This window comes from Chironomus tepperi, unplaced genomic scaffold (genome assembly GCF_022539635.2).
Source record: "Chironomus tepperi strain 1889 unplaced genomic scaffold, CSIRO-AGI_Ctep_v1 contig_376, whole genome shotgun sequence".
Taxonomy (NCBI): Eukaryota; Metazoa; Arthropoda; class Insecta; order Diptera; family Chironomidae; genus Chironomus; species Chironomus tepperi.
In genome coordinates this window covers 2,339,828-2,364,673 of record NW_027226498.1, presented here as the reverse complement: position 1 = coordinate 2,364,673, position 24,846 = coordinate 2,339,828, and the positions used below count along the sequence as shown (strand labels likewise).

At 27.9% G+C, this 24,846-nt stretch overlaps 1 protein-coding gene across 1 annotated transcript in view; it reads right to left on the bottom strand.

Annotated features, from left to right (window-relative positions):
* Window positions 1–43: 43 nt before the first annotated feature.
* hth (Meis homeobox homothorax) overlaps window positions 44–24,846 on the bottom strand; it is a 40,150-nt gene continuing 15,347 nt past the window's right edge. Inside the window, exons 4-6 of the mRNA XM_070647787.1 lie at window positions 14,600–14,650; window positions 13,000–13,050; window positions 44–5,991 (exon numbers count right to left, since the gene is read on the bottom strand). Coding sequence (XP_070503888.1) covers window positions 5,731–5,991; window positions 13,000–13,050; window positions 14,600–14,650 — 363 coding nt within the window. The 3' untranslated portion in view covers window positions 44–5,730. The remainder of the gene's footprint in view (window positions 5,992–12,999; window positions 13,051–14,599; window positions 14,651–24,846) is intronic.

The following is a 24,846-nucleotide window of genomic DNA, read 5'->3' as shown; positions in this document are numbered from 1 at the left end:
CTAGCTATTTATGGTATTTTTCTAAGTGAAAATCAATTTGGGGTTTCTTTTTTTATAATTTTTAACAACAAAACATTTATTTTTTGTTTAAAAAATAATAAATTCCACGATCATCGCTAAATGATCGAATATTTTCATCATCTTGTTTCTCATAAACTGTTCATTTTTTTTCATTATATAATTTAAAATTGCGTTTTAATGTGATTTTGTATTTTTTTGTATTACTTTCAATAAAAAAATAATAATAATAAAAATGTTAATCATCCTTATCCACGCAGAATATAGAAAAGGAAATTTTCATTCGTTATACATTTTGTTTTTTCATAATTTTAAGATGAACGAAATAAGAATTTGAGAAAAACAAATTTTAACTAAAACATAATATTTGTTATAAATTTTTATATCTTTTGTTAAGGTATGTCAACCTTCAAAAGTTTGAAGAATTTTAGTTAAATGTGATTTCTGGATTATTTGATTGACAGTATTATAATCGTGTCTAATCCCATCTGTCAGAATCGAAAGGATTCTCAGAAGGTATTACTAAAGAGGTTAAAGTTAATTAACCAGGTTTTTTTGGAAATAAGCATTCCTTAATAAAATATTTTGAGCTGATTTGCTTAAAATACTATTTTTTTTATCCAAAATCCATCAAACTTTTTAAAGTTCATCATTCCTAAACATTTTTTTTATCAAATTTTCACTATAAAATCGGTTCCCGAAAAAAGAACACAAGAGAAGCTAAAAATATATTTATATTCCATAACTGCTTGCTTTCAAACTAGAGCTCAATCCTAATGATATTGATAAAATATCGTACATTAAATTTTATGCTAAATTTACTCTTAATTTATATGCATTTCATATACTTCATTTTGTAAAAATCTTTTTTTTTATATTTATTTTCATTTTCCATTCTCAACTTTTTCATTCGCTGAATAGAAAAAAATGAGAGAAAAAATTTCCATAAAAGATAAAAAGACCTGGAAAATTTTCATCGTTATTATTAATTCATTCGATTGTTATTTAAAGAGAGTGATAGAGAAGAGAAGATAGAGAGATTGATAGGTCGGTTATTTATTGTTTGTCGCGTGATTGATGGGAAATAGTTGATAATAATTTAACATAGATATATTCAAAATAATAATGATAATAGGTATTAATAAGTAATCGAAATAAGACAAAAACTATTTTTGTTTTTTCTGTTTGTTTCATATTTCTTACGTTCAGTTTCATTCCATCATTATAATACTGTACAAATACATACAATATTTTATCAATATTCCTTTTTACATTCAAATATTTTCATATTTTTTATCATCGGAAAATGATTGAAAAGCTTTTGAGAAAATGTTATGTCTCCGAATGACACAAAATGGCAGTACACAGGTGCTCTAACGGCTACTATTCTTTAAATATTTTGGCATTATAGTCATATAGTTGACTGGAGTCTATATGACATTATTTCATCCTTGTGTCATTCTCAATTGATGTTTTTAGTCAATTAAGTCAGTTTAATGGTTTATTCTATGACAGAGGTATCACATTTTTTATTTGGTTGGTTCCATTATGATCACTTTTATCAAGATTTTAGAGCAAGAAACAGTTGTCATGAGAAAAAAACACAAAGTTTTCATGAAATTCTTATCAAAACTTGTTCAATTAAATAGGGAAGAAATTTTGTACAATTTTAAGTTATCTTACAAGTTTATCGGATACCTCTTCACAACCTAGATGACGTACATTGTCATTGGATGGATCGAGCAGGTTAGAACTTTAATTATTTTACCAAAAACTTTTCAATCATCTCAGAATCTTCATTTATTATTTTTTTGTTTTTTTCATTTTCTTAGAGGAAAAATTGAAACTAGCGAATGACAAAAACTATTTTTTTGAAGGAAGTAGCTATATAAGAAATAATGCAAGCTTGGTTTATTTATTAATTTTTTTGTATTCTTTTTTTCGATTTTTTCATCATATTCATTTTGTATATTAAAAAAGCTAATTTAGAGTTAGACTTTTTTCTTCTTTATCTCAATCTGCCTGAATTATGGAAAAATTTTATACTATATTTACACAGATGAAGCAACATTCATGTATTATCATAACCAAATCACAAAATAATTATTTTAATTTTTTTTCCTCTTCTCTGCAAGAATTTATTTTTTTTTCATCAATATTTTCAATTTTTTTTTCGTTATGTAGAGTAAGTTAATGGTAAGTTTTCATTTGTTCATATTAATTTATTTAAATTATAGCACTATTATGTTTAATTCGTAAAAAATATACACAAAAAATCTATTTGATTTAAGTAAATCTTTTATAGCAAATATTTGTCCTTAGTTAATGCCCATATAGCTTTGTATTATAGTCGTCAAGTATACCTAAGTGTTATCATTATATATCCTCTAGAGACTTACTTAAAAAAAACTTTATATTCTTTATTTCACTTCATTTGTTGCTGAACATTTTCATTTAGTATGTTTTATATCATTTCATCGCATGCGATAATGAATGAATTTGATGATGATTCACGCGATATATCGTTCAATGTAAAATGTTTGACAAGTTTTTTTTTTTAATTTTATTTACTTAATTTTCATTTTTCATGTGAAAAATATGTAACTAACTTATTTTCCATCCTCATTTATAGTAAAAAATATATAAATCTTAAATTTATTCATCTTTTTGTTGTGAAATTTTTTTAAAACATTTTTTTTCGTATACTTTTCATTTGAACTTACGATTGGAATTTTATTCATTTAAGTTTCGTGTGTTTTTGCTTTTGTTTCTCTTAATTTTCAATCAAAAAAGTGAAAGAAACTTAATTTAACTAACAGAAATGAAAATCAAATCAACTCGAGAAAGATAATCGAAAGTTGATTTTTTCATTCTACAGCAGCATTAGTAATGCATTTCAAAGAGTGCGTAAAGTAAATTAGATTTTCTTTCGTCACTTAATTCCAATAGTTTTGGGGTTTTAGGTAGAAATATAGACACAACAAAAAAGATTCGATCGCCAAGTAACTAAATGACTGCTGGAGGCTAATTTTAATCCATGTAATTAAGTATACGCGTTGATGACCAAATTGCTAGGTATCTAACAATGTGGTCGATAGAGTGTAATTCACACGAACAAGCCATTCAGTTACCAGAAAGATGAATTAAGAATGAAAGAAACTTAACGCCTCGCGAAATAAAAAAAAAGTCTATTTTTCATGATTTCGTATCAAATATCATCAATAATGATTCGTATACAAAGTTCAACCGAGAAAGTTTTTATTGGACACAATAATTTGTTAAATTCATATACCTTAAAATATTCAAAAATGAAAGCATTTGATGTAATTACGTATACTGTGTTATCAATGTCTCCGTCACCCGCCATTATTATTATGATTATCGTATATCATATGTTGAATAGTTAAGGAAACCAAGATTATGGAATTACATAGCTTATGTCTTTGAAGTAACAAATACAAGAAAATAAAAGATTCATGATCAATTGTGATCGCTGAATAAAAGCATTAAACTTAGCATTAATTTGGGCGATTTGACTCTCATTTTTCTTGCTTTTTAAAATACTAAATAAATTTCTTTCATAAATTTTTTTTTGTTTCATTCTCGTATACTCATATTCATTAATAATTTGTGGAAATAACGAACAAAGATTTGTGAAAAAATTAATATTTTTACGAAGATAATTCAATCATAATCAGTCATTTATTAATTACGTATATCGTTAAGAATTAAAAGAATCTATTCTTTTTTCTTCTTCATTTTTGATTTGTCCATTTATGTTCACTAAGAATGTTCATCACTATGTTGATTATGTTGATTGTTTTTAGACACAAAGAACTAATTTTTTCATGCAGACACAATTGGAGATTCGATAGGAGTTTTTTTTTGAGATTTTTTTTAAAAATACCATAAAAAAATTCGAGCTAAATTAATATAGTAGAGTTGGGAAATTGCAGAATAGAATTGGAAGGAGAAATTCCTTCAATGTCATTGAAAATAATAACAAAATTAAGAATGTCAATTGATCTCAATTTAATGACACGAAACGTCATCAAAAAATGTTAATTTTGTTTAATATATTAAAAAAAGTTTTGCATTTAATCATGCATTCGCGAGAAAATCCAACAAACACACAAATAGTTGTATTAAATTATTGAATCAGAGCGACATAAAATGTTATTAGATATAAATCTAGAAAATTGGATGAAAAGAAATTCCTTCAATTATTTCCTTGTGTGCTCTCGTTTAATAAGAGCACTAAGAAAAAAATAATTTCGTTTTTGAAAAAAGATAAAACGAAATCTTCAATTACACATATGAATGTATAAAGTAAAAGGTTATTTATTTATAAAAATTTTTTAATCCGATTATTATTATACCTTTTCATCCTTTAATGTTTCAGTGATTTAATCATGTGCTCTCTCACATTGTGTGGTTGTTAAATTTTGCGCAAATGTGTCTGACACTCGGCGAGCTATATGGGCTTCTTGCAAAAACGAAGTATATTCTCTCTTATCACCACCATTTTCTTATTATTTTTCTTTTCTTATAATTCATTACTGTATTGTAAATATTTTTTTTATCTTTATGTATACACATATATATATATTTATGTATATATATATCTATGTATATATATATTTATATTTTCCTTCTTAAAATTAATTACGTATTTTCTGTTGCTGTGTTGCTTTCTTAATATTTTTTTTTCCTTAATAATTTTTTGTCTTGTTTTAATCTCATACAAAAAGAACTTTTCCTTCATTTTAATAATCTTAAAAACTTTTTTCTTTCAGTTACTTCTTCATGTTCCGTTCTCATTTTGCTGTTTAATCGTTTAATTAGAATGCAAAAATTTTCACTTTTTTTTTTTTGCTTTTCGCTGTGTAGCATTAATGTCTTAAGATCTTGTTGCTTATATTTCACTCTCAATGTTCATCTTAAATGATTTTTCTTGCTTTTCTTCACTTATGGTACTTTTTTGTTTTCATTTTTTTTAGAAATATACATGAAAGAGATAGAGAAAGAAAGAGAAGCAAGAGAATGAAATTTATTAGAATAAATGTTTTTGGAGGTCATTATTTGATCGCATATATGTGACACATATCAATTACGCTCAAAATTTATTGCTCTTTTTTATTCTTTTTGTTTTTTTTTCTTTTTAGCTTTTTTTCTTTTGTTTATGATGAGAATAATACTGAAATTTTTTTGAGATGTGTCATTATGCATCGATTGGAGAGATCAAAAACATAATTTGAATCTAAATATGACAAGACTAGGAAGAGTTTATTGTTTTCTGTTTTGTTGTTGTGAGGCAAAAACACGTGGTTCCATCACTCATTTTTATGTTAAGAGAATAAGAAAGCAAAGGGAATTCTCCTAAATTTTTTTCGTCTGATAGTGCGTGTCACAAATATTTCAGATCATATTTTGGCTCATTTACTCACATAAATTTCATTCTTTTCCTCATCAATCTTCTCTTTCATGTTGAATGTACTTTTTTGTATATAAATATTTCTCAGTATATATTTCAAGCAATTAATGTATATTAGAAATAGAAATTATTAAATTTCAGCGCGCAACTTCATTAATTAATTTTTTTTTTTATCTTTTTTTCTTTAATTATTAGTCAATTCATGCGAAGTTCTGGCCATTTTCCCAGGGCATTGTGAGCACCCGCTTCGTTTTTGCAAGAAGGTCATATGTAGTGTACTACGAACATGGGTGCACCACCGCGTTGTAGCTCGCCAAGATTGGACCATGTGCTCCCGCGAAGGGGGTACTCACAACGTCTGGTGTGCTAGCTCCATCTGTGTGTGATGTTGAATCGGCATTACTTCGGCCTTCTCCATTTGCATTTCCGAGTTCTGGTGGTTTGGTGGTGTCCCGTTCGTCGATTACTAAATCTATTGGCATTTTACCCTTTAAACATGAAATATAACGATGACAGAAATTGTCACATAACTCATGGACCTATAAGAGAGAAAGAAAAAAAGAAATAAAAGAATATTCAAAATTAGGGGAAATATAAATAGGTATTTATTTTATTAGGAATCACTTTGATTTAAGAAAGAAAGCACAAACGAAATGAATATAAAAGAAAAACATGTGAGCATCGACGTAATATAAACAGCACAACTTTATTGTTATTTGCTGTTTGTCATGAATGAATATTACGACAGTTATAAATTAAATTATTAATCCACCGTTTGATATATGATTGCAAATAAAGAATGAGAGTAAGTAGGAACAAGTAAGCTTTTATATTCCAGTTGTATTTTTTTTTACACGAAATTTCTTTAGAAATTCCTTTTATCACCACATACACACACAAACATAACAGTGAGCAAGAAGGTTTGCCGGGAGTCGTTTGTATTCTATCACAGAACAGTTTGTAATTTTGCTGTCATCAAAATGGTATTAAAATGCCATAAAATAATGATAACATGTCTATACGATATATTATAAATTTTATTTGAATCGCTTATATTTACGGAAAGAATGAGAGCTTCAAATATATTTATATTGAATTGTCGGATGCAATTAAAATAAAAATAAATAAATTTGCAGTTTCTGCAATTGCGATAAGACAGAACTTTTATCTATCTTATAGTAGCAGCAGTAGCAGTTGCATGAAATAGAGGCAGTAGCATAGTAACTTATTATGCATAATATGTATGCATAATGTTATTTTATTATGATGCATACATGAACTACCGAAGAAATGTAAAGCAGAGCAAATAAAGTGGAAAAGAAGAAACAGAACTGATTGAAATGAAATTCGACAAGATAAGAAATTTAATATTTTAATAAAGAATAATTTTTTCTGCTTTTGCTCTCTCTTGATCTTTCCATCTCACTCACTTGCTTGTATTCATGCTTTGAAATCGACTTTTTATTGCCAATGTTTTATTTTGGATTATATTTTGTTTCTATATGTGAAAGAATGAAAAGAAATCAGCAAACTGGTTGGCTTTATTTTCTTACTCCTTACGCTACTCCAAAAAGAAATTGCGAAAATATGCGCTGCATATACACATATATACAATATATAATTGCATTGAATTACACAATATGTCGCGTCGTTTGCTTTATATCTTACTCAATAATATCGTTACATGTATGTTGATATTATGCGTACATATTAGTATGATAATAAACCTACGCAACGTGCATTGCATGTATGAGGACAATATTATTATTATGCAATTCTTTTCAATTTTATATTTTGCCAATGAAGATATCTGCTTGGCTTCTACTTCTTTTTATTTCACATTATTGTAGAGAATAAACTTTTGCGAAGTTTATTCGGCGGATGATATTCTTTAAGATTTATATTATCATATCAGTAATGATATTCATCAATTTCTATAACTGGGTTTATAACCTTAATGCAACTTAATATGTATATAATTGCTTATGGTGCTTTTCTTCATCAGAGATTGAAAATTAAAGCCAACTGCAGACATGTCGAACTGAATATTTAATTTTTGCGAGGGAAATTTCAAAAAAATTAATACTTTGTTATTTTTGCAAAACAAAAAATGAAAAAATTAATTTAAAAACCAGTGAATGATGCGCGACATTTTATATATGCAAATTAAGATTCCTCTGAATATTTTTTTTTTCATATATTTTGTGTTGTTGAACGGGAGAGAATATAATTTTTGCATAAATTATCAAGCATGAAAGCGATTTTTTGCGGTAATTTTCATGCAAATTTTCCTTGCTTTTAAAAAAAATGAGAGGAAAAAAATATATATCGAAAAAGAAGTCTCTTTTTGATTCAATCTATGGTTATTATATGCAAAATACATTGATTCGCAAAATTCAAAGCACTTGCTTTTTTTTTATAATTCTTTAATACCATTTGCATGTTGCAATGAAAGCCAACTTGCTGGTTGTTATTGTGGTGCACAAAGGTAAGATCCGCATCTCTTTGTTCATTTCACAAACAAAACAACAACAAAAAAAAATCCCGAGCCTCAACCAAAATAATAATCTCTTAAATGATCAAGAATGCTTCATTTTCTGTTATACTGCTGACTGAGCAGAGAAACATTTTGAAAGAATAAAAAACAAGAGTAACAAAGAATCGTTTTTTTTCTTATTTCTTTTTTTATTTTTAAGCCTTAAACGCTTTTCTGAGAAATTTTTATAAATTTTACATTTGTGTGCGTCGATTTCTTAAATAAAAAAAAGCGACGACGATATTTGATCTTTTGAATGATCATCAAATTCCTCCTTGCTCTTGGAAAAAGAAAGAATGAAAAGGAAAAAAAAATATATAAGAAAGTCCTCTGTTTGATTGAGGGATTTAAGCGCATTTTTGTAACAGAGATAAGTATTCGATCAACGAATCAGTGTGAATTAGACATCAAATTATCAAAATAATCTTTTAAAATTTAAAAGATTTTTAAAGTTTTAAATTTTGCGCCAAAAGTCTAAAGTACTGAACATCGCTATAACTAGGCTAAACTAATTCGAATGCTCTATGACGTTCTTTGCAGTAGCGAATAAAAATGCACTAGTAAGCTCCCTTTTGTAAAGAAGGTTACAAAAATGCGCTAAAAATATGAGAATTCTCTTATTTCTTTCTTAATCGCGTCGCTCGCTTTCTTAGTTACTTATTTTTATATTTTCTTATACACCAAATAAAAATTTTCTTCAATTTTATTCCATTTTTAAAGTAAAAATTGCGTCTGCTATGTGTAACAATAAATCTGTTTCTTATAAATGTCCTATGTCTGTCATTGGTACTTAGTTTGTTGTCCTTTAAACACATAAATGAACATGACTTTTTTGCTTCACAAAAGGGTAGTAACAGCAGTTAAGAAGGATAAACTCATGTGACTATTGGATCAATAAAGAGTGGAAAAGGTATATAATGTGTGCGTTGCCCGAATGAAATGTCATTGTAAAAAATTTTCAATTTGAACATGACGATAGGGCAGTAAAGGAAATAAAGGTAGAAAAATGGAAAAACTAATAACCAACAATATGATTTTTTATGATGAAACTCGGCACACCTGACGCTTTGTAACAAATGCAAGAAATTATTATGCCAGAGAGCTATATAATTAAAGTAATTGGCTTATTGAAAATGGCGACATTAAACTCGTAGTATGGTGATATGGAGATTATGCACAATTTCAATTTAGCAATGAAATAGAATGAAAGATAAATCTTTAATATATCTTCATTATCTACATTTAACATTCTTTTGTGAAATGAAATGAAAAAAAAAAATATAAAATGTGAATTTATATATTCAATCTAAAGAATCGTTCATTCCTTTTCACAAACTTCTCACACCGCGCGCTTGATTTAACAGAAGCAATGCAGAGGAAAAAAAGGCATTCATTCTCCATCGGCACATACATATTTGCATAAGCTTGCATACATGCCGCGACGTTGACCTTCAGAATGTCCGCAATGAATGCTTTTTCAATACAATTTTTAGACATCCATGAGATGTTCAAATGAGATAATGTTATGTTTATGTGTTTCGATATTTATGTCTAAAATTTAACAAACATGGATCTAAATTGAAAAAACTTTAATATATTATATCTGAACATAGTGAAGTAAAGATGAAGAAATCTTCACTCCTTAATTTTTTTTTTCAGAGATGGAATATTTTGGATGAGCTCAGATGAGCTTAATGTGAAGCATGACGAATTAAAAATCTCGTTCGTATTAACTGGACGCGTCCATATTGAATACACATAAAACACAAAAGGAATGAAAAACAAGTTCACCATTATGGATATTTTTTTTCTTAAATTTATTTTTTTTTTTCGAAAAGAACATTCTTTGTAATCAAGCAAACATTCCATCGAGCCTTCACTAAGCACTAAGCCGTCATTTTCATACACATATATTCATTTTTTCGTTATTTCTTTCTTTAGCTTATAATTTTTTGGATTCTCTTGATGCTTCTATTGCTATTGGCGAAAAAATATACAAGAAAAAAAATCAGCAAAACACACGAGAGAAAGAGCGAAATAAACGTAAAGCCTGATAGAGGAATAATCATCGAAATATGCTAATAAGTGAATATGTGGCCTTTGGACAAATTATCAGAAAAGCAGAAATAAGAAAGAAAATAACATTAATGGATTATAACGAAACGTAAAGGTAAAAAGATGAAAAAATATAATCATAATAAAGAAAACGAAAAGAATGAAAGAAATGTGAAAAGCGCAGGTCTCAGTGAATTGTATCCACTAAAAGCCAGAGTCAGGATATATGTCTGAAGATGTGAAGTCCATTAAAAATTGCAAGATGAGCAACAAAAGAAGAAACTAGTAATAAATTTCAATGGACATATCTGTAAAAGCGCATTTTTAATATGGCTAGCTTTTAGATACAATTTGAATATTTTTGAAAATATTTAGATGAGAATTACTGAGAATAATAGTAAGTTCTTCCATATTATAACCCGAGTGGACAAAAATACGTTAATGGCAAGTTAATGTCTAGTCTATATGGATGTCCATATATTAAAGAGGAATTGCTACCACCCAAACCATATGTATACATGAATGCTCTCACGAAAACGTGTTGAAAAGCCAATTTTATATATAATAACAATAATGTAATGATATTCCTCATCGTCATCGATTGAATGAAATCGCATACAGAAAATATTGCACATATAAGTTTATTTGGCGCGCATGAGATATAAATATCGCAATTGAAAATATCCATTAATCTAAAAGGAATGAAGAAATGATTCTCATTGGTGATTTTCTTTGTACGTATTTTGTATGTATATTTTAAATGTACATACCCTACAAATTAAAAATAAATTAATAATGTTTTTAACAACCTGATGAAAAATATAGTTGATGATATCCGTCTTTCTTCTGTATGTACATCTCAGCAATGAAGTTAAAATTATAAACCTTGTTTTTTTTTCGCATATGCGAAGCAGCAACAACATGGTTTAAAAAAAATGAAAATAAGAAATTGAAATGGCCGATTTGGAAACATTAAATTTTATTACACATTTTTTTTTCCTTTTCTTTTCATTTCACTCGTTGCGTTGAGTTAAGTCCTCTCTGTGAGAAAACGATATAAATTTTGCGGACATATGACGAAAACAGGTTTTTCATTAAACAACAGAAACTTTTTTTTTCTTTCCTTTCAGTTCAGTTCTGAGAAACTTGAAATTTCATTGTGAAAATTGCAGTTTTGACAACAATAACACCTTAATTTAAATAAAAATATTTATAATGAAGAGTGAAAAAAATGCTCTTTTGTCTTTTCCATAGCATTTCATCGTATTTTGCGCTCAATGTCTCTGTCTCTGTCCCCTCTGCGTAGGAATCTTTTTTAATGTTATTAATATTATTTTTTTCTACCATCTTTGAATACAATTTTTTTGCCTAACGAAAATAATATTATGTATAACAATAGAACTCAACGAGTCGGGCGAGTGAGTGAGAGAGAGAGATGAGACCAAGAAAACAAAAAAAGAAAAGAATATTAAACGGTGAGGTAAGACATTAATGATACACCTTTTTGTGTGTTTTTATACTTATGTGCTTCATTTTATTATTGTACTTACAAAAAAATGAGTAAAAAAAGGAGAATTTCATACAAGTTAATTGTTCTGCTTCGTGAAATAATCATGTACATGTACATTATATTCTTTTAAATTTGGGTAGCTTGCTATGTATATCTCTCTAATCTAATATATGACTGAATATTTATAGTACATTATTTCATATTCTTTTCATCGTATGCTATGTATTTTCCAACTGAGGCAGTCGATACGGTTTTTGATTTTGTAATTATCATTTTTTTGGTTGTCCTATACTAGAATTCCATTGTGCGCTTATTTTCTTATCTATGATCTTTTGTTTCCCTTACTCTCATAGGTCTTTATTTTCATCTTTTGAATAATGGCGATAGTTTCAAAGAAAGAATAAAAGCGAAAAATAAAAATTGAGTTGAAACAAAGTTAAATAAGCGCAATAAATTCCAAATTAATTAAAGTTTCTTCTTGTTATGTGTAATCTACAGCATACGATCAACTGCTTGTGCTTTTCATATTCAATTCAATGTTAAAACGACACAAATCTACTAACGAAAAACGCAAATTCATTGAAGAAAATATTTTTCTTTTCTCAACAAGGCGAAATTTTTCATGTTCAATTCACAAGCTGACACTGAACACCACTTGTGAGTATGTATGGAGCTAACTAAGAGACTAAAGGTGATTAGCGCACAAATTTGTAGCAATTATGGTAATTTTTAATTATTTTTATTTTATATTCTTTTCTTCTTTTTCTCGCACGTTCAATTTCCAAAGTAGTTTATGGTATGGAAGCAAAAAAAATATATCTCAATATAAATTAAGTAAGTAGTAGAGGAGAGTGGAATATAAGAACGAGGAAATTAAGAACAAAAGCTCATAAAAATCTTCAACCAAAAAAGAAGAAAATCATCATCACTATAAGAAATCAGTTTTGCTCACACTATATTCCGCTAATTGTAAATGCAAATGTAATTCTCTACGTTATTAGACTTTAAAGAATTTTTTTTCTTCCCTTTCTTGCTCTTTTTTTCTTTCTCTGTTAAGCGTGGTGTGTGCAGTCATTTATGTTATTCTCCTATACTCTCGGCATGGCAAATGATTAATTACAGATTGTGCAAAAAAAACAGCCGAGAAGAAATTATTTGAATTTTAAATTTTTTTTCATATATTTCATTTCATATTCTATTCTTCTTGTTCTTGATTTTCGTGTATAAAGAAAACAGTGTGTGGCGGTTTATTTCATTTAAATGTATCCATCACATGGATGCTCACAGTTTTCATCAAAATAAGAAATATATATCCATGGAAAAATATGGTGGATTATTCGCGCATTTAAATCTTTTTTTTCTTTTTGCTTTGTTGTGCTTTCATTAAAATTTCTTCTTTTATATTCGTCTACATCAGATGATGATAAATAAATTTAAATCACTTACCTTTTCCAGTTCTAAAAGATGAAACCGAAGTACTTGAATTGCTTGTACCATCTAGAAATATCACAAAAAATAGAAAATATTTTAGTCAAAAGTGAAGTGACATTTTATAAAAAAAATATTGTTTTTATTTCATCATCAATTGCATTACCATGTGAGTTATTAAGACATGCAACAAAATTTATCCGTGTAAGGTATATTTATTTAAATAAGCGACAATGAGAGAGCGACCAATGTATCTTCTTTCATTTTATTATATTGATTCACACCGATGTGGGTGGTTCATTTCTTGTATGCATGTGCACAAAAATGAGAAAACGTGTTGAATAATTTTTATTTTTTTTTGTGCTTTGTTTCTCTCTGTTTTTGCAATTGCATTCGACTTTCTTAAAATAATATTTACTCTTTTTTCATGTTTTCTTTATTAATCAATCATATTTACGATAAGTGCAACAAGCAAGTAATTTATTGTGAAATCTTCGAATGATAAAATGGGAAATATTAATTTTTAACAACGATTTTTACTCCAATTTAACATGTGAATTTTTTTTTTGAGATAATTGATATTGAGTTTTTATGTAATTTCATTGACAAGCATTTGATTTATAATTTCTGAAGTTGTTTGTCTATGACATGACTCATCAAAATTTACTATTAATAGGTTAAGAGTTTCAATATCATTTTTCATAGCAGGATTATAAATTAACTAGACATTTACAGGTCAAAGCTTGTCTAACATGATTCTTATTGCACCTGATTTGCTGGATCTTATGAATTTTTTATTTTCCATAAATTGTAAGTATTCAAGAACAAAATTCTAACTAGGATTATTCATTCAAGATTCCTGCTATGCTAAGTTGTTTATTGCTGCTTAATTAAGATCTAAATAAATTGAAATAAAGAGTCTTGTCGATAGTAATAAAAAATAAAAAATTAATGCGACAGGAATGTGCGCTTCATGTTGTATTTTTGCATCACCGATCAATGCAATGTATTGCAAAAGAATTGCAATTGCAAATGAAAATAAGAGAAAAAAAGAAGAAGGAGAAAAGTTACGATTCAACAGGAAATGTAGGAAAAAATATTACAACATCAGGAAGGTGTTAAACATGTTTCAACTGATTCTCTTCTGTCTGCTTTTGACATGAAACTTGCACATTTTGAAATGATTATTAATCGAATGAGAAGGAGAGTAATTTCATATACAATATTTTTTTCTTATAATTGAAATATCTTGGAAATGTTTTATTTCATTGCCTATATTTAACTGAAGAGAAATAAAAACAAATAAAACGTCAAAGTTAATTAAATAAATAGTCCAAAGCTTGTGCTGTAAAAATTAAAATTGCAATTTCACACATGAAGGCTTGTCAAATGAAATATTACGGTCTAAATATTTACTTATTTCTTTTACTTTTATAAATTTGTAATTTTCAACTTTAATTCAATTAAATTCTTATTTTATTATTTACTCATACTCTCTTGTATGATTGCATATTGCACATATTATGGATAATGTTTAATTAATTTAACTCGGAGAATGAAATGCAAAAAATGAAATTTAAGTTGAATAATTTTTAAAATCTAAGATATAAACACTTACAAGTGAATCAACTTCAGGATCAGCTACATAATAAGGTTTCTCTTGGCGTATCTGAAATGAATAAAAATAAAGAAAAAATGAAATAAAATGAGAGAATAAGAAAATTATTAACAAGGCGATTTCAGTATAAGGCTAAAAATTAATTAGCATGCATTGCTAATGTATATAAGTCATCTCATTCGTACGTATACTATAGTAATAAGTAGAAGGCTCAACGCAATGAACAACACGATTGTTGGAGATCAGCATGTGGTCAACGAACAGAGAAATCCACATGGATAATTGCAAATTGACGAAGAGATACACACAACTTTTATAAATCATTTTTAATCCATCATTTAAAGCCTTAAAGTTTCTTGCTTCATAAAAGCCAACCAGCCAGCTAGCTAGCTATCCAGCCACCCAAAGCAAAGAAAGAAAAAAATTATGTTTAAGAAAAATAATAACATAAATGTAGCCGTAATAAATGAAATGAGCTTTTTGATGATGATGATCGTGACGGATAAAACCAACAAATTATTTCACGTATCTTAGGTCAGGGATTAGTTTTCAGTAAAGCAATGAAGTGAAATGAATGAGTGAGTGAGAAAGAATAAAGAAATAAAAAATTGCCAAAAAAGTTATAATTTACTGTTTATGTCATCCCCTCATCTCTTCTATTTGTATACAGTATTTATATTTATGTAAATAATCAATGACAGTTTTGTTCAAAAATACCATAGCAGACTTTACAATTTTCATAATAAATCTATACATCTAATTTATCTTATTTCTCTCCTTCTTCTTTTATTTGAGTCTCTATATCAAGAAGCTGATGATGATGAGTAAATAAATCATAACATTGATTGAACTCACCCTACCTCTTTTTCACTGTTTCTTTGAAATATCGTATAGATCATAAAACCATTAACTCTTGAGAAGATCTTAATATATAGACACTTTTGACACAATAAAATGTGTGAATTGCAAGAGACATAAATTCTTCTCTTCATTTTCGTTTACGAGAAAACAAGAAAGTGATTTACATTTTTTTCTTCTTAAAAACTCAAATACTTATACCATACGAATATATGGCATAAAAGAGCATAAAAAATTTATTTTTAAAAGAAAGAGATAAGTTGAAATTAGTTATCGCTGCTGTTTTGATGGCTGTTGTGGATCATAAAAGACAAACATGGTCTCAGTTACAATTTTACTGTTTTATTGACCGTCATATATTAATTTAAGTTAAAGAGATTTATAGAAAAGCACACAAAACTGACTGACTTTAAAACAGGTAGAATTATTTACATCTTCTTGTGCCTTGTTTTGCTTTCTTACTCACACACAATATTTTTATTACTATTGTTCATTTTGTAGGTCTTTAATTTCCTTGTTTTGTGATATAAATTTTAGAGAGAAGAATAAGAAGAAATTCGTACAACATTAAACGGTACTTTAAAGTCAAATAAATTTTCCACAGGCTCATTCTCATCTTTCATCTCATGAAGAGCCAAAATAAAAAAAAATTAACCATAAGAATGCTTCAACAAATTTTCTTTACATCATGTGTAACATGAACTTAAAATAACAAAAGAAAGAAGATGGATGTGGATAGTCCCTTCCAGATTTTGAAAATAAAAGTAGTGAAATGGTTATATATGTTTCTAATATGTTAAGCATATGTTTATCCTTGCCTCTCGCAAATGTCATACTGTGAAGCAATAAAGTGCGTATCCATCATGCGAACGGATAAGAAGAAGATGAAAACAGACAAAAAATAAGATTTCCAGCATTGAAGGTCATGTCAAAAATAAATATGAACATAAAACAGGTAAAAAATTTTTTTAACTTCTTTACATTCAGTCAATTGCACTTTTTTTCTGGTAAAAAGTTCTCCTGATGCTCTTGTGTTTGTAGCAGAAAAAATCATAAAACAATAAAAATGTTAACTTCATTTTATGAATAAGATTATATGTACTTATAAAATACATTTTTATGTGTGAAGGTTGAAGTTAATGCTCATTTAATTAATGTATATATGGATGAGGAATATGAAGAAAAGATGGAAAAAATAAAGAACAAGAGCATATCAAATTTCATAAAAATATCAAGAAGTATATCAAAAAATTATTTTTATGACTTTATGACTTCTTTTAAACACTTCATTTTCAATTGTATTCGAAATATTTTTCAAGCCATTCCTTTTCCTTCACTTCTTAACATTTTGCATAGAGAGTCAGTGAGTAAGTAAGTAAGCAAGCAAACAAACAAAAAAAAATGTTTCAGTCCAAAAAATATTTTATTCAATTCCTTTTCCACATAGCATGTGAAATCAATCGCTCAATTTTACACACAGTCCATACAGTTTCATCATAATTCACGTCTTGTATTGAGTTGATGGAACAGTGGAATGTTTCTTTGACAATTTTTTTTTTTATATTTTTAATTTCTTTCTCTTTTTTGTGTTATTCATAAGGAATTCATAAGTACAAGTTAAAAAATAAGTCACATGATGACGACGATGGTAATGATAATGGTTGTGGACTTTTCGTGAACATCTTCATAACACATATATGAAAATATTTCATATTTTTGGTACGCAATGGCCTGTCAATTGTTAATTGATTATCATTTTCGAGTTTTTGAGAAGCAATGTAACATAATATGTGTGTCTGATAATTTATTATTACTTTTTGCAATTTCTTATTCTTATTCACTCAGTATTCTTCATTATCGACATGATCAAGAAGAAAACCATTCCCATACTTTTTTTGTGAGTTTTCTTGTTTTACTATGTTTATGCAATTTCTTTTGTTTCGAGTATTAATAATACCAACTCTTGCAGAACATCTTCTCATTCTTTATTTCTCTTCTATACTTGCTTTCAGTTAATCAATCGACGATCAATATAGAACAATTATTAAGTTTACGTAGTCACGCATAATTTCAACTTTTTTTACATACCTACTTACTTACTATTCTTATTATTTAACTGCAAAAATAATATGTACACACTAAAGTAGAGAAAATTTACTGTGTTATAGATTTTGCGTTACCAAGATAATTTATTTTTATGTTTAGTTCGAATGTGCATGGTTCATATTTTACATGCCAAAGGCTCGCTTTTTTGGCAGCCACTAAGAGAAAGAAAGGAAAAAAATTGATAAAAACGCAATATTGCATGTCACGAACGTTTATCGCTATTGAGAGCAATGCGATTTCTTTTGTTGTTTGGTGGCGGGCTTGAATACAGGAATATCTTTTTTCGGATACGATACACGAGCAGGAAAAAAATTAAATTTCTCTGAGTTTTTTAAACCAAAAAACTTATAGCAAGCATATTTTTCTACAAGCATTCAAAAGAAGAGATGATGATGATGATGCTGCAAGGTTTATGTTATTTGTCATTATATTACGTGTCAATTTTATTTTGATATTCTATCACTCATTTATTTTTATCGATTTTTTTCCTCTTCATTCTTCAATGAAAACATCAACAGTCACAACAAAAACAGCAACACTGCTATTCTTGTTGTTGTTGTTGGCAAAAAAAAAAAGATATAAAGAGCAAGTGGAAAAAGGAAGAATGAGAAGCCTTCAAACTATAGAATCAGTAATATGTCAAAATGAGGTTCATAAATCACCACAAGAATATTTTTCATGAGCACCAGACGATTTGTTTATTTAAAAAAATTCCTCTCTGATGTACAATGAATGTCAGGATGGAAAAAGTGCTCTTCAAGAATAAGAAAAATCTATTTTTAATGAAATTTTAAACAATTCAAATTGATGTAAACAAAGCATTATCGGTAGCAATAGTAAACAAGTTGGAGAAGATCATCAATGTTCCAAATAATCTTTTTGGCGCGCATTTCTCACACTTTTTTTTCCCTTTCGTAAAGAAGCAATTTTTCAACAAATTGATAGACAGACAAAGTGTTGAAAGAAGTAAAACAATATCGAATGTTTAAATTATTGAATGAACGGAATTGTGCCAGAAAGAGAACGGAGCCAGAGCAATTAATAAACATTCCAGTTAGGATGAGTTTTTTTCTGTAATTGATATATTTTATCGTTCCTTGCTTTTATTCAACTTTACATCTCAACTGTTTCTTGTACACACAAAAATTATTAGATTCTCTTTCGTATGTGCTTAACTTTCCAATCGATATTCCATTTCTATATCATGTGAATCATACGGCGCCATATTTGTAAAATATTTCATGTTTACATTGTGGCTCGCACAAGGAGGCAGACAAATTATTTCACTTTTATACGCAATTTTCAATTATGTGTGTATATCACTTCTTTCAACTTCTTTCTATCTCTCCACTCTTTTCTTCGTCTTCATTTTAATTTGAAAAAAATATATTTATATGTATAATTTTTAAATTCATGATCATATATATCATCATTGTGATTACAAAACACCCCCACACATGTGAGTACAAACAAACGATGAATTGATGATGATGCTCAATTTTCAGTCTGAACCGAAAATATTGCATTTTGTTAAATGATCCATGACAATATTAAAAGTCATCAACAATTCATTGACCCATCTATGTATGCTTTGCCTGAACGAAATAAATATCTGACGTATCTGTGAGTCTATATAGATATATAAATACATAAATGTTCGGAAATTCAATTTCCTTTTCGAAAAATGAAAGAAAAATATTAAGAAAAGAAATTGACGAGATATAGAAGACGAAAGAGAGATGGGAATAGTTTAAGTCTGTCTGCCATCATCACAGAGCAAATCACAGAAATAACTTTATAAGGAAAGCATCTATCATCAATGTGAATATATATTTCTGTCATCAAATAGGTAATTTCAAGACACGCTCTTAAATATACTTCACGATTTTTTTCCTCCACTTCAAGTCTGGCTTTAAGTTTTTTTTAACATTGTATTCAATTCATTTTTTGTGTATAAAAAAATGATCTTTTCTGTGCACATGTACAAGCTACTCCATTTATCTAGTTTCTCCGCTAGTTTATGAAAATAACCTTCTTATTTTTTCCACAAAATTAAAAATTTTCCATGGTGATAATGTTGATTGAGCGCTTTTTGACTCTTTAGAATGGAAACAATAGCTAAGTGATCTTAGAAGTTATTAAAGAATTAATCCCAAGCTATTTATTTTTGTTGTCATCAAAACATCACATTATTTCTGATCTGACGGAGCTGCATAGCAACAGAGTCATATGAAAAGCATTTTGTTGTTAACTAAGTTCCACATAGGAGCATGGCTACAGTAAGCTAATCACTCAAAATTTTATTAAAATTAATCAAAAAATTCTCTGAAAGACAGGTGCTCTTGGAGAATAAGTCAGAATGAAGACAATGTCTCAAATTTTTTAAAACCTGCACAAAATCTTATAGTTCCCGATAAGTTCATTCCCTATTCTATATAGCTTAAAATTATAAATATAAAGATCTACATTCTCTTCTTTTTCTTTTCTTTAAAATAAACTATTTTCATTTTCAATTTACAATAATGAAAAGAAGCGAAGAGATTAAGTAAATTGTCTTGCCTTATTTTTTTTCATAAATATTATAGGGAGGAAATTTTTTTATATTTTTAACAAAAAAAAAAATGAAATTTAAAAAAGAAAGAATTTTTAAAAATAACCTCGAAAAAAATCTCTTGTTAAGTTAAAAGTGAATTTGTTTTTCGAATAGACGAGGAGAACGTATGTTTCAAGGCAGGTAATGACGCAGTTGCAAAACTGTGGTAGTAAAGAAAAAAAAAGGAAATTCCAAAGAACTCACAAAGAGTCTTCTGATCCCTTTTGTTATTTTTACTATTTCTTGTTTTTCTTATTTTATATTCCTTAAGGAAAGACCCTTCGCGCATTACCTACATTACATGTATACAGTAAGAGAGAAAAAAAGACATGTGTGTTATGTCTTTGGGGTCTTATATGATCCTTAGAAAATCCTTCCAAAAATTGCGTGAAGGAAAAGTCGATTGTATTTGTAAGGAACAGTTACTTAAATAGAACTAACCAAATTGTTTGTGAAACTGCAAAAAGTGCAGATATGCGTTTTCAATATTATTAAAAGTCGCGTGTACAAAGAACGAAAAGGTAATAGAGGCTGGTAGGTAGGTAGCACAGAGAGAAAGAACGACATGTAAGTACGTGCATGTACATAGGGGAATAAATAAATATTTATGCAGCAAAAAGCGCAGTTATGTGGTATTACACAGCATGATGGTACATTCTTTGCAAGGTTTGTTTTTATTTCTTCGTTATATTACTATTTTCTCTCATTCGTCTCAAATACATTCACACATGTATACGTCTACACATATCGTAAACATATATATAGATATATTGAAAGTCATCAGTCAATGTTCTAATTTGTGCATGGATATCATCGAATAATTGTATAGACTGTTAAATGAATAAATTATATTTCATTTTGAGATGTGATCTGTTGATGATCATCATCATGCTTTGTATTATTGTATAATGTGAAGGTATAGTTATGAAGGCCCAGAAGAAAAGAGAGAAATACCTCAATTATATTAAATTATAGATTATAGGTGTGTATTCATATAATTTAAAAACAAAACAATTTATTCTGGGAATTAAAAGATTTTTGATTTAATTTTTTTAACATCTGGTTTTTTCATTTCATTTCATTTCTTAATATTATGCTTTTGGAAGTTTTAAGCAGAAAATTTAATGTTTTCACGATCATTTCTCTTTCATTTCTTTCTTTTTATTCTTAAGAAAACATCAGTGTTCTTATAATCATCATCATCATCATCATAATAGTGATCTACATCAAGGCTATATTTCTGAATTAATTACTTGTAAAAGAAATTGATCACTTCATATAACTAATCAATTTTGCACTCCACATACTTCTGTGCAACATATGTGCACCATGACACATCTCGTTCACTTAATATGATCATCATTTATAAATTCTGCTTTTAAAGCGTTTATTCTTTTATATATACTCGACTTTTGTCACTTTGATAAGGCAGGAATGGTGTCATTTAGTATTACCATGAAATTTAAATGAACAAAGGACATAGGAGAAATTTTATGATGGAAAGACTCTACAAATGCAGCTGCTGAAAGTGCGCTTAAGTCTTGTAAACCTGATAATTTTATACTGGATTTTTTATTCTTGTTACTTTATTCCTAACACATGACAAATTCGAAAGGACAAGAGGAGATCATTGTCATTATTAATATGATATACTTTTTCATATAATATTGCTGCTGCTGCTGTTGCAATGCAATGTCAAGAAGAAGAGATGGATGAAGGGAGCATCAGCAATAGCAGTACAAAAACTAAATAAAGAGCAGAAGGAAAAAAATAAAAAAAAACAACATGAATCAGCAGCATGAAAAATAATCTTGCAGTTTAAGAATTGCAAAAAGAAGACGAAAAAAAAGAACTTGGCGAATAAGGGAGAATGTAAAAATTCTTAAATGTGCGATGCACATTTTTTTAATTTATAAAAATATATAAAAAAATATTTTGAGCTAAAATGAGAAGCAGTGAAAGAATATAATTTTCAAAAAGGGCATTATAAAGTATGCAACAGCTAAGGCGAAATTCTGAAAAATTCTCTGTGTTGTATTTTTATTTTTATTCATTCTGGCACTTTTTGTTTTGTTACGGTATTTCAACTGCTGCTTTTTTTGTATTCACATTCTTTTTCATCATATAATGTATGAACGAGAGGAGAGATAAGTTTAGTTGCAAAAAAAAAAAAAATAAATATATTTCTAGATTATAAATGAAGGAACATTTTCATTCTATTTTACGATCATCGTCACTTGATGTACTGTTTTCTCCCATCTCACTCATTTTCATCTTAATAAATTGCGCTATGTACACTTTACAGTATATGAGTGCATATATAAAAATAAATCAAATTAACGAATGAATATCCATCCATGCAAATCTATGAGCTGCAACAGTTTTTATGTGCACATATCACTTCAAGTCACACTTTTGAGAATGTCATACAGAAAATTAACAGACGTTTAAATATATATCATATAATATGCACTTACATTCATAAATCATTTAGGAGAGAATATAATGCGAAAACACCTGAAGAATATAAAATTGATTCTCATTCCATAAATATCTTTTTTTTTATTATTTCATTTTTTTTTGTTGTCTCTTTTCTACCACCCCGTTGAGAAAAAGAGAGAGAAAGAATAAGCATGAGCATCAAAAAACAATAACAACGACAAACAGGCAGAGCAATAATAACAACAACCATAAAATAGCGTTTTTGGAATATTAATTTTACCGGCTGTTTTATGTAATCATCGATAAGTGATAAAAATTTCAATCAATTGCTTTTTCATATGATTTAATCGTTAAGTTGAATCGGTATTTTATTAGTTTTTTATGTGCATCGCTGAACGAAATTGCGACGATTTTCTGACAAATATATAAACGAAAATATTTTATTTCGGTGTGTTGATTCATCATAAAAGATAGTTTCGGCACTTGAAAATGAAAATGTAATTGTTATAATGGTCTCGTGTGTACGAAACATTTCATTTTATACTTTTATACATACATATATCACATGTCATATGCATTCGTTTTCATTAATGAATTTATCATTGAAGAATGAGTTTAATTAACAAGTTCAATTTTTAAAACTCACACAAAATAGGTGATTAATACATAATCATCATTTTAAATGTTTGATTTTCTTTTCGTCTTTTTCCTTTGTATTTGGTTAAATAAATTGTAAAATTGTCGATTGTAAAATTGACGCATTCGGTTCGAAGTGAAAAAGAAGAGGGAGATATGGGGGCTATAAAGATACAGTTCATTCATTTGTGATGAAGAATAAAATCCAAAAAAAAAATTCGAATATATAAAAAAGAAAAAAAAAAGTTTTATGACTGTTTTCTTTAAGAAGTCATAAAATGTATGAGATTTTATCAAAAGAAGATGATGAGATGAGATGTAAGAGAGTGGCGTATCATCTGTTGTACTTTAAAATTGTAAATATTTGCGGGACTATAAAATAATTTAATGTGTATATGTATATCACGTAAGAAATAAGGAGCAAACTTAAAAAAAGAACAAAATGTGGTCTTTGGCTCAAAACTATTAGACGATCATTATGACGAAAAAGATGATCATCATTGTGACTTTATGAATCATCATATACAATATAATCCTTTAAGCTATGAATATTTCTCATTAGATTTTATACGATATCTTTTTGTGTGCCAAATGATTCAATTCAGTCAGCCATTCATTTATGAAGAATCAAATAAGAAGATGATGTGTATAAAAAGTCACAAGCATTAATAGCATCACTAAGGCCAGAATTGAGAGGCACATAAGTGTTAAATAAAGTATAACACCATATGCGTTAGATATTTTTTGTGTGAGCACAATAAAACCATTCATTTCTCATAACATAATCTTCATATGTACAGAAAAAAATTTTTTTTAAAGGAAAAAAAAATATGTATAGTATAATATAAAGAATGTGTATTAAAATATTATATGAAGAAACACCACTGATGTGTTTTTTGAGATGAAGGAAAAAATCACATTTTTCTTATTTTTTTTCTTCTTTTCTTTATAAAAAGCCACATTAAAACCGACACATACTGAAAATGATTGTGATGACATCAAGGTTTATTTTAAGAAAATCTTGAGAGAAGACGGTTCTTATCTAATTTTAGAAAAAATGAGAAAGAGGGAAAGAAAAAAAGGAAAAGAAAGATTCTTTTACGTTGGCTTGTTTATTTATTTTTTGACTCTTGTTCTCTCTAGCTCACTCACTTTCCATCCATTTCGATCATATCTTTCCGTTATGTCTAATACATGCACGCATCAACTGATGCATTGAAGAGTGTTTATCATATGGTCTTGAAAAAAGAAGAACTTAGAGAAACCTAATCCAGTTTCATATTTTTACTCACTTCAAAAAAAATATGCCCCGAATTCTACTTAATGGAATTAATGGAAAATAGATGAACGAAATGTTCATATTTACAGGAAATGCGTAGCTAAATAAAAATCAACGCCACGCTGCCTAACGATATCAGAAAAAAATATATTTATAATGAATCTTGGGTAACCGAAATATGTTTACTTATATCATAAAAATTAACGTTAATTACAAATTGTCGTTATAGCATTAATACTTCCATTTCGTCACTTTTTCCTACCAACTAAGTTCAATTGTACGATGATATATTGATAAGATATACTTTGATAAGAGTAAACAACAAAACTACGA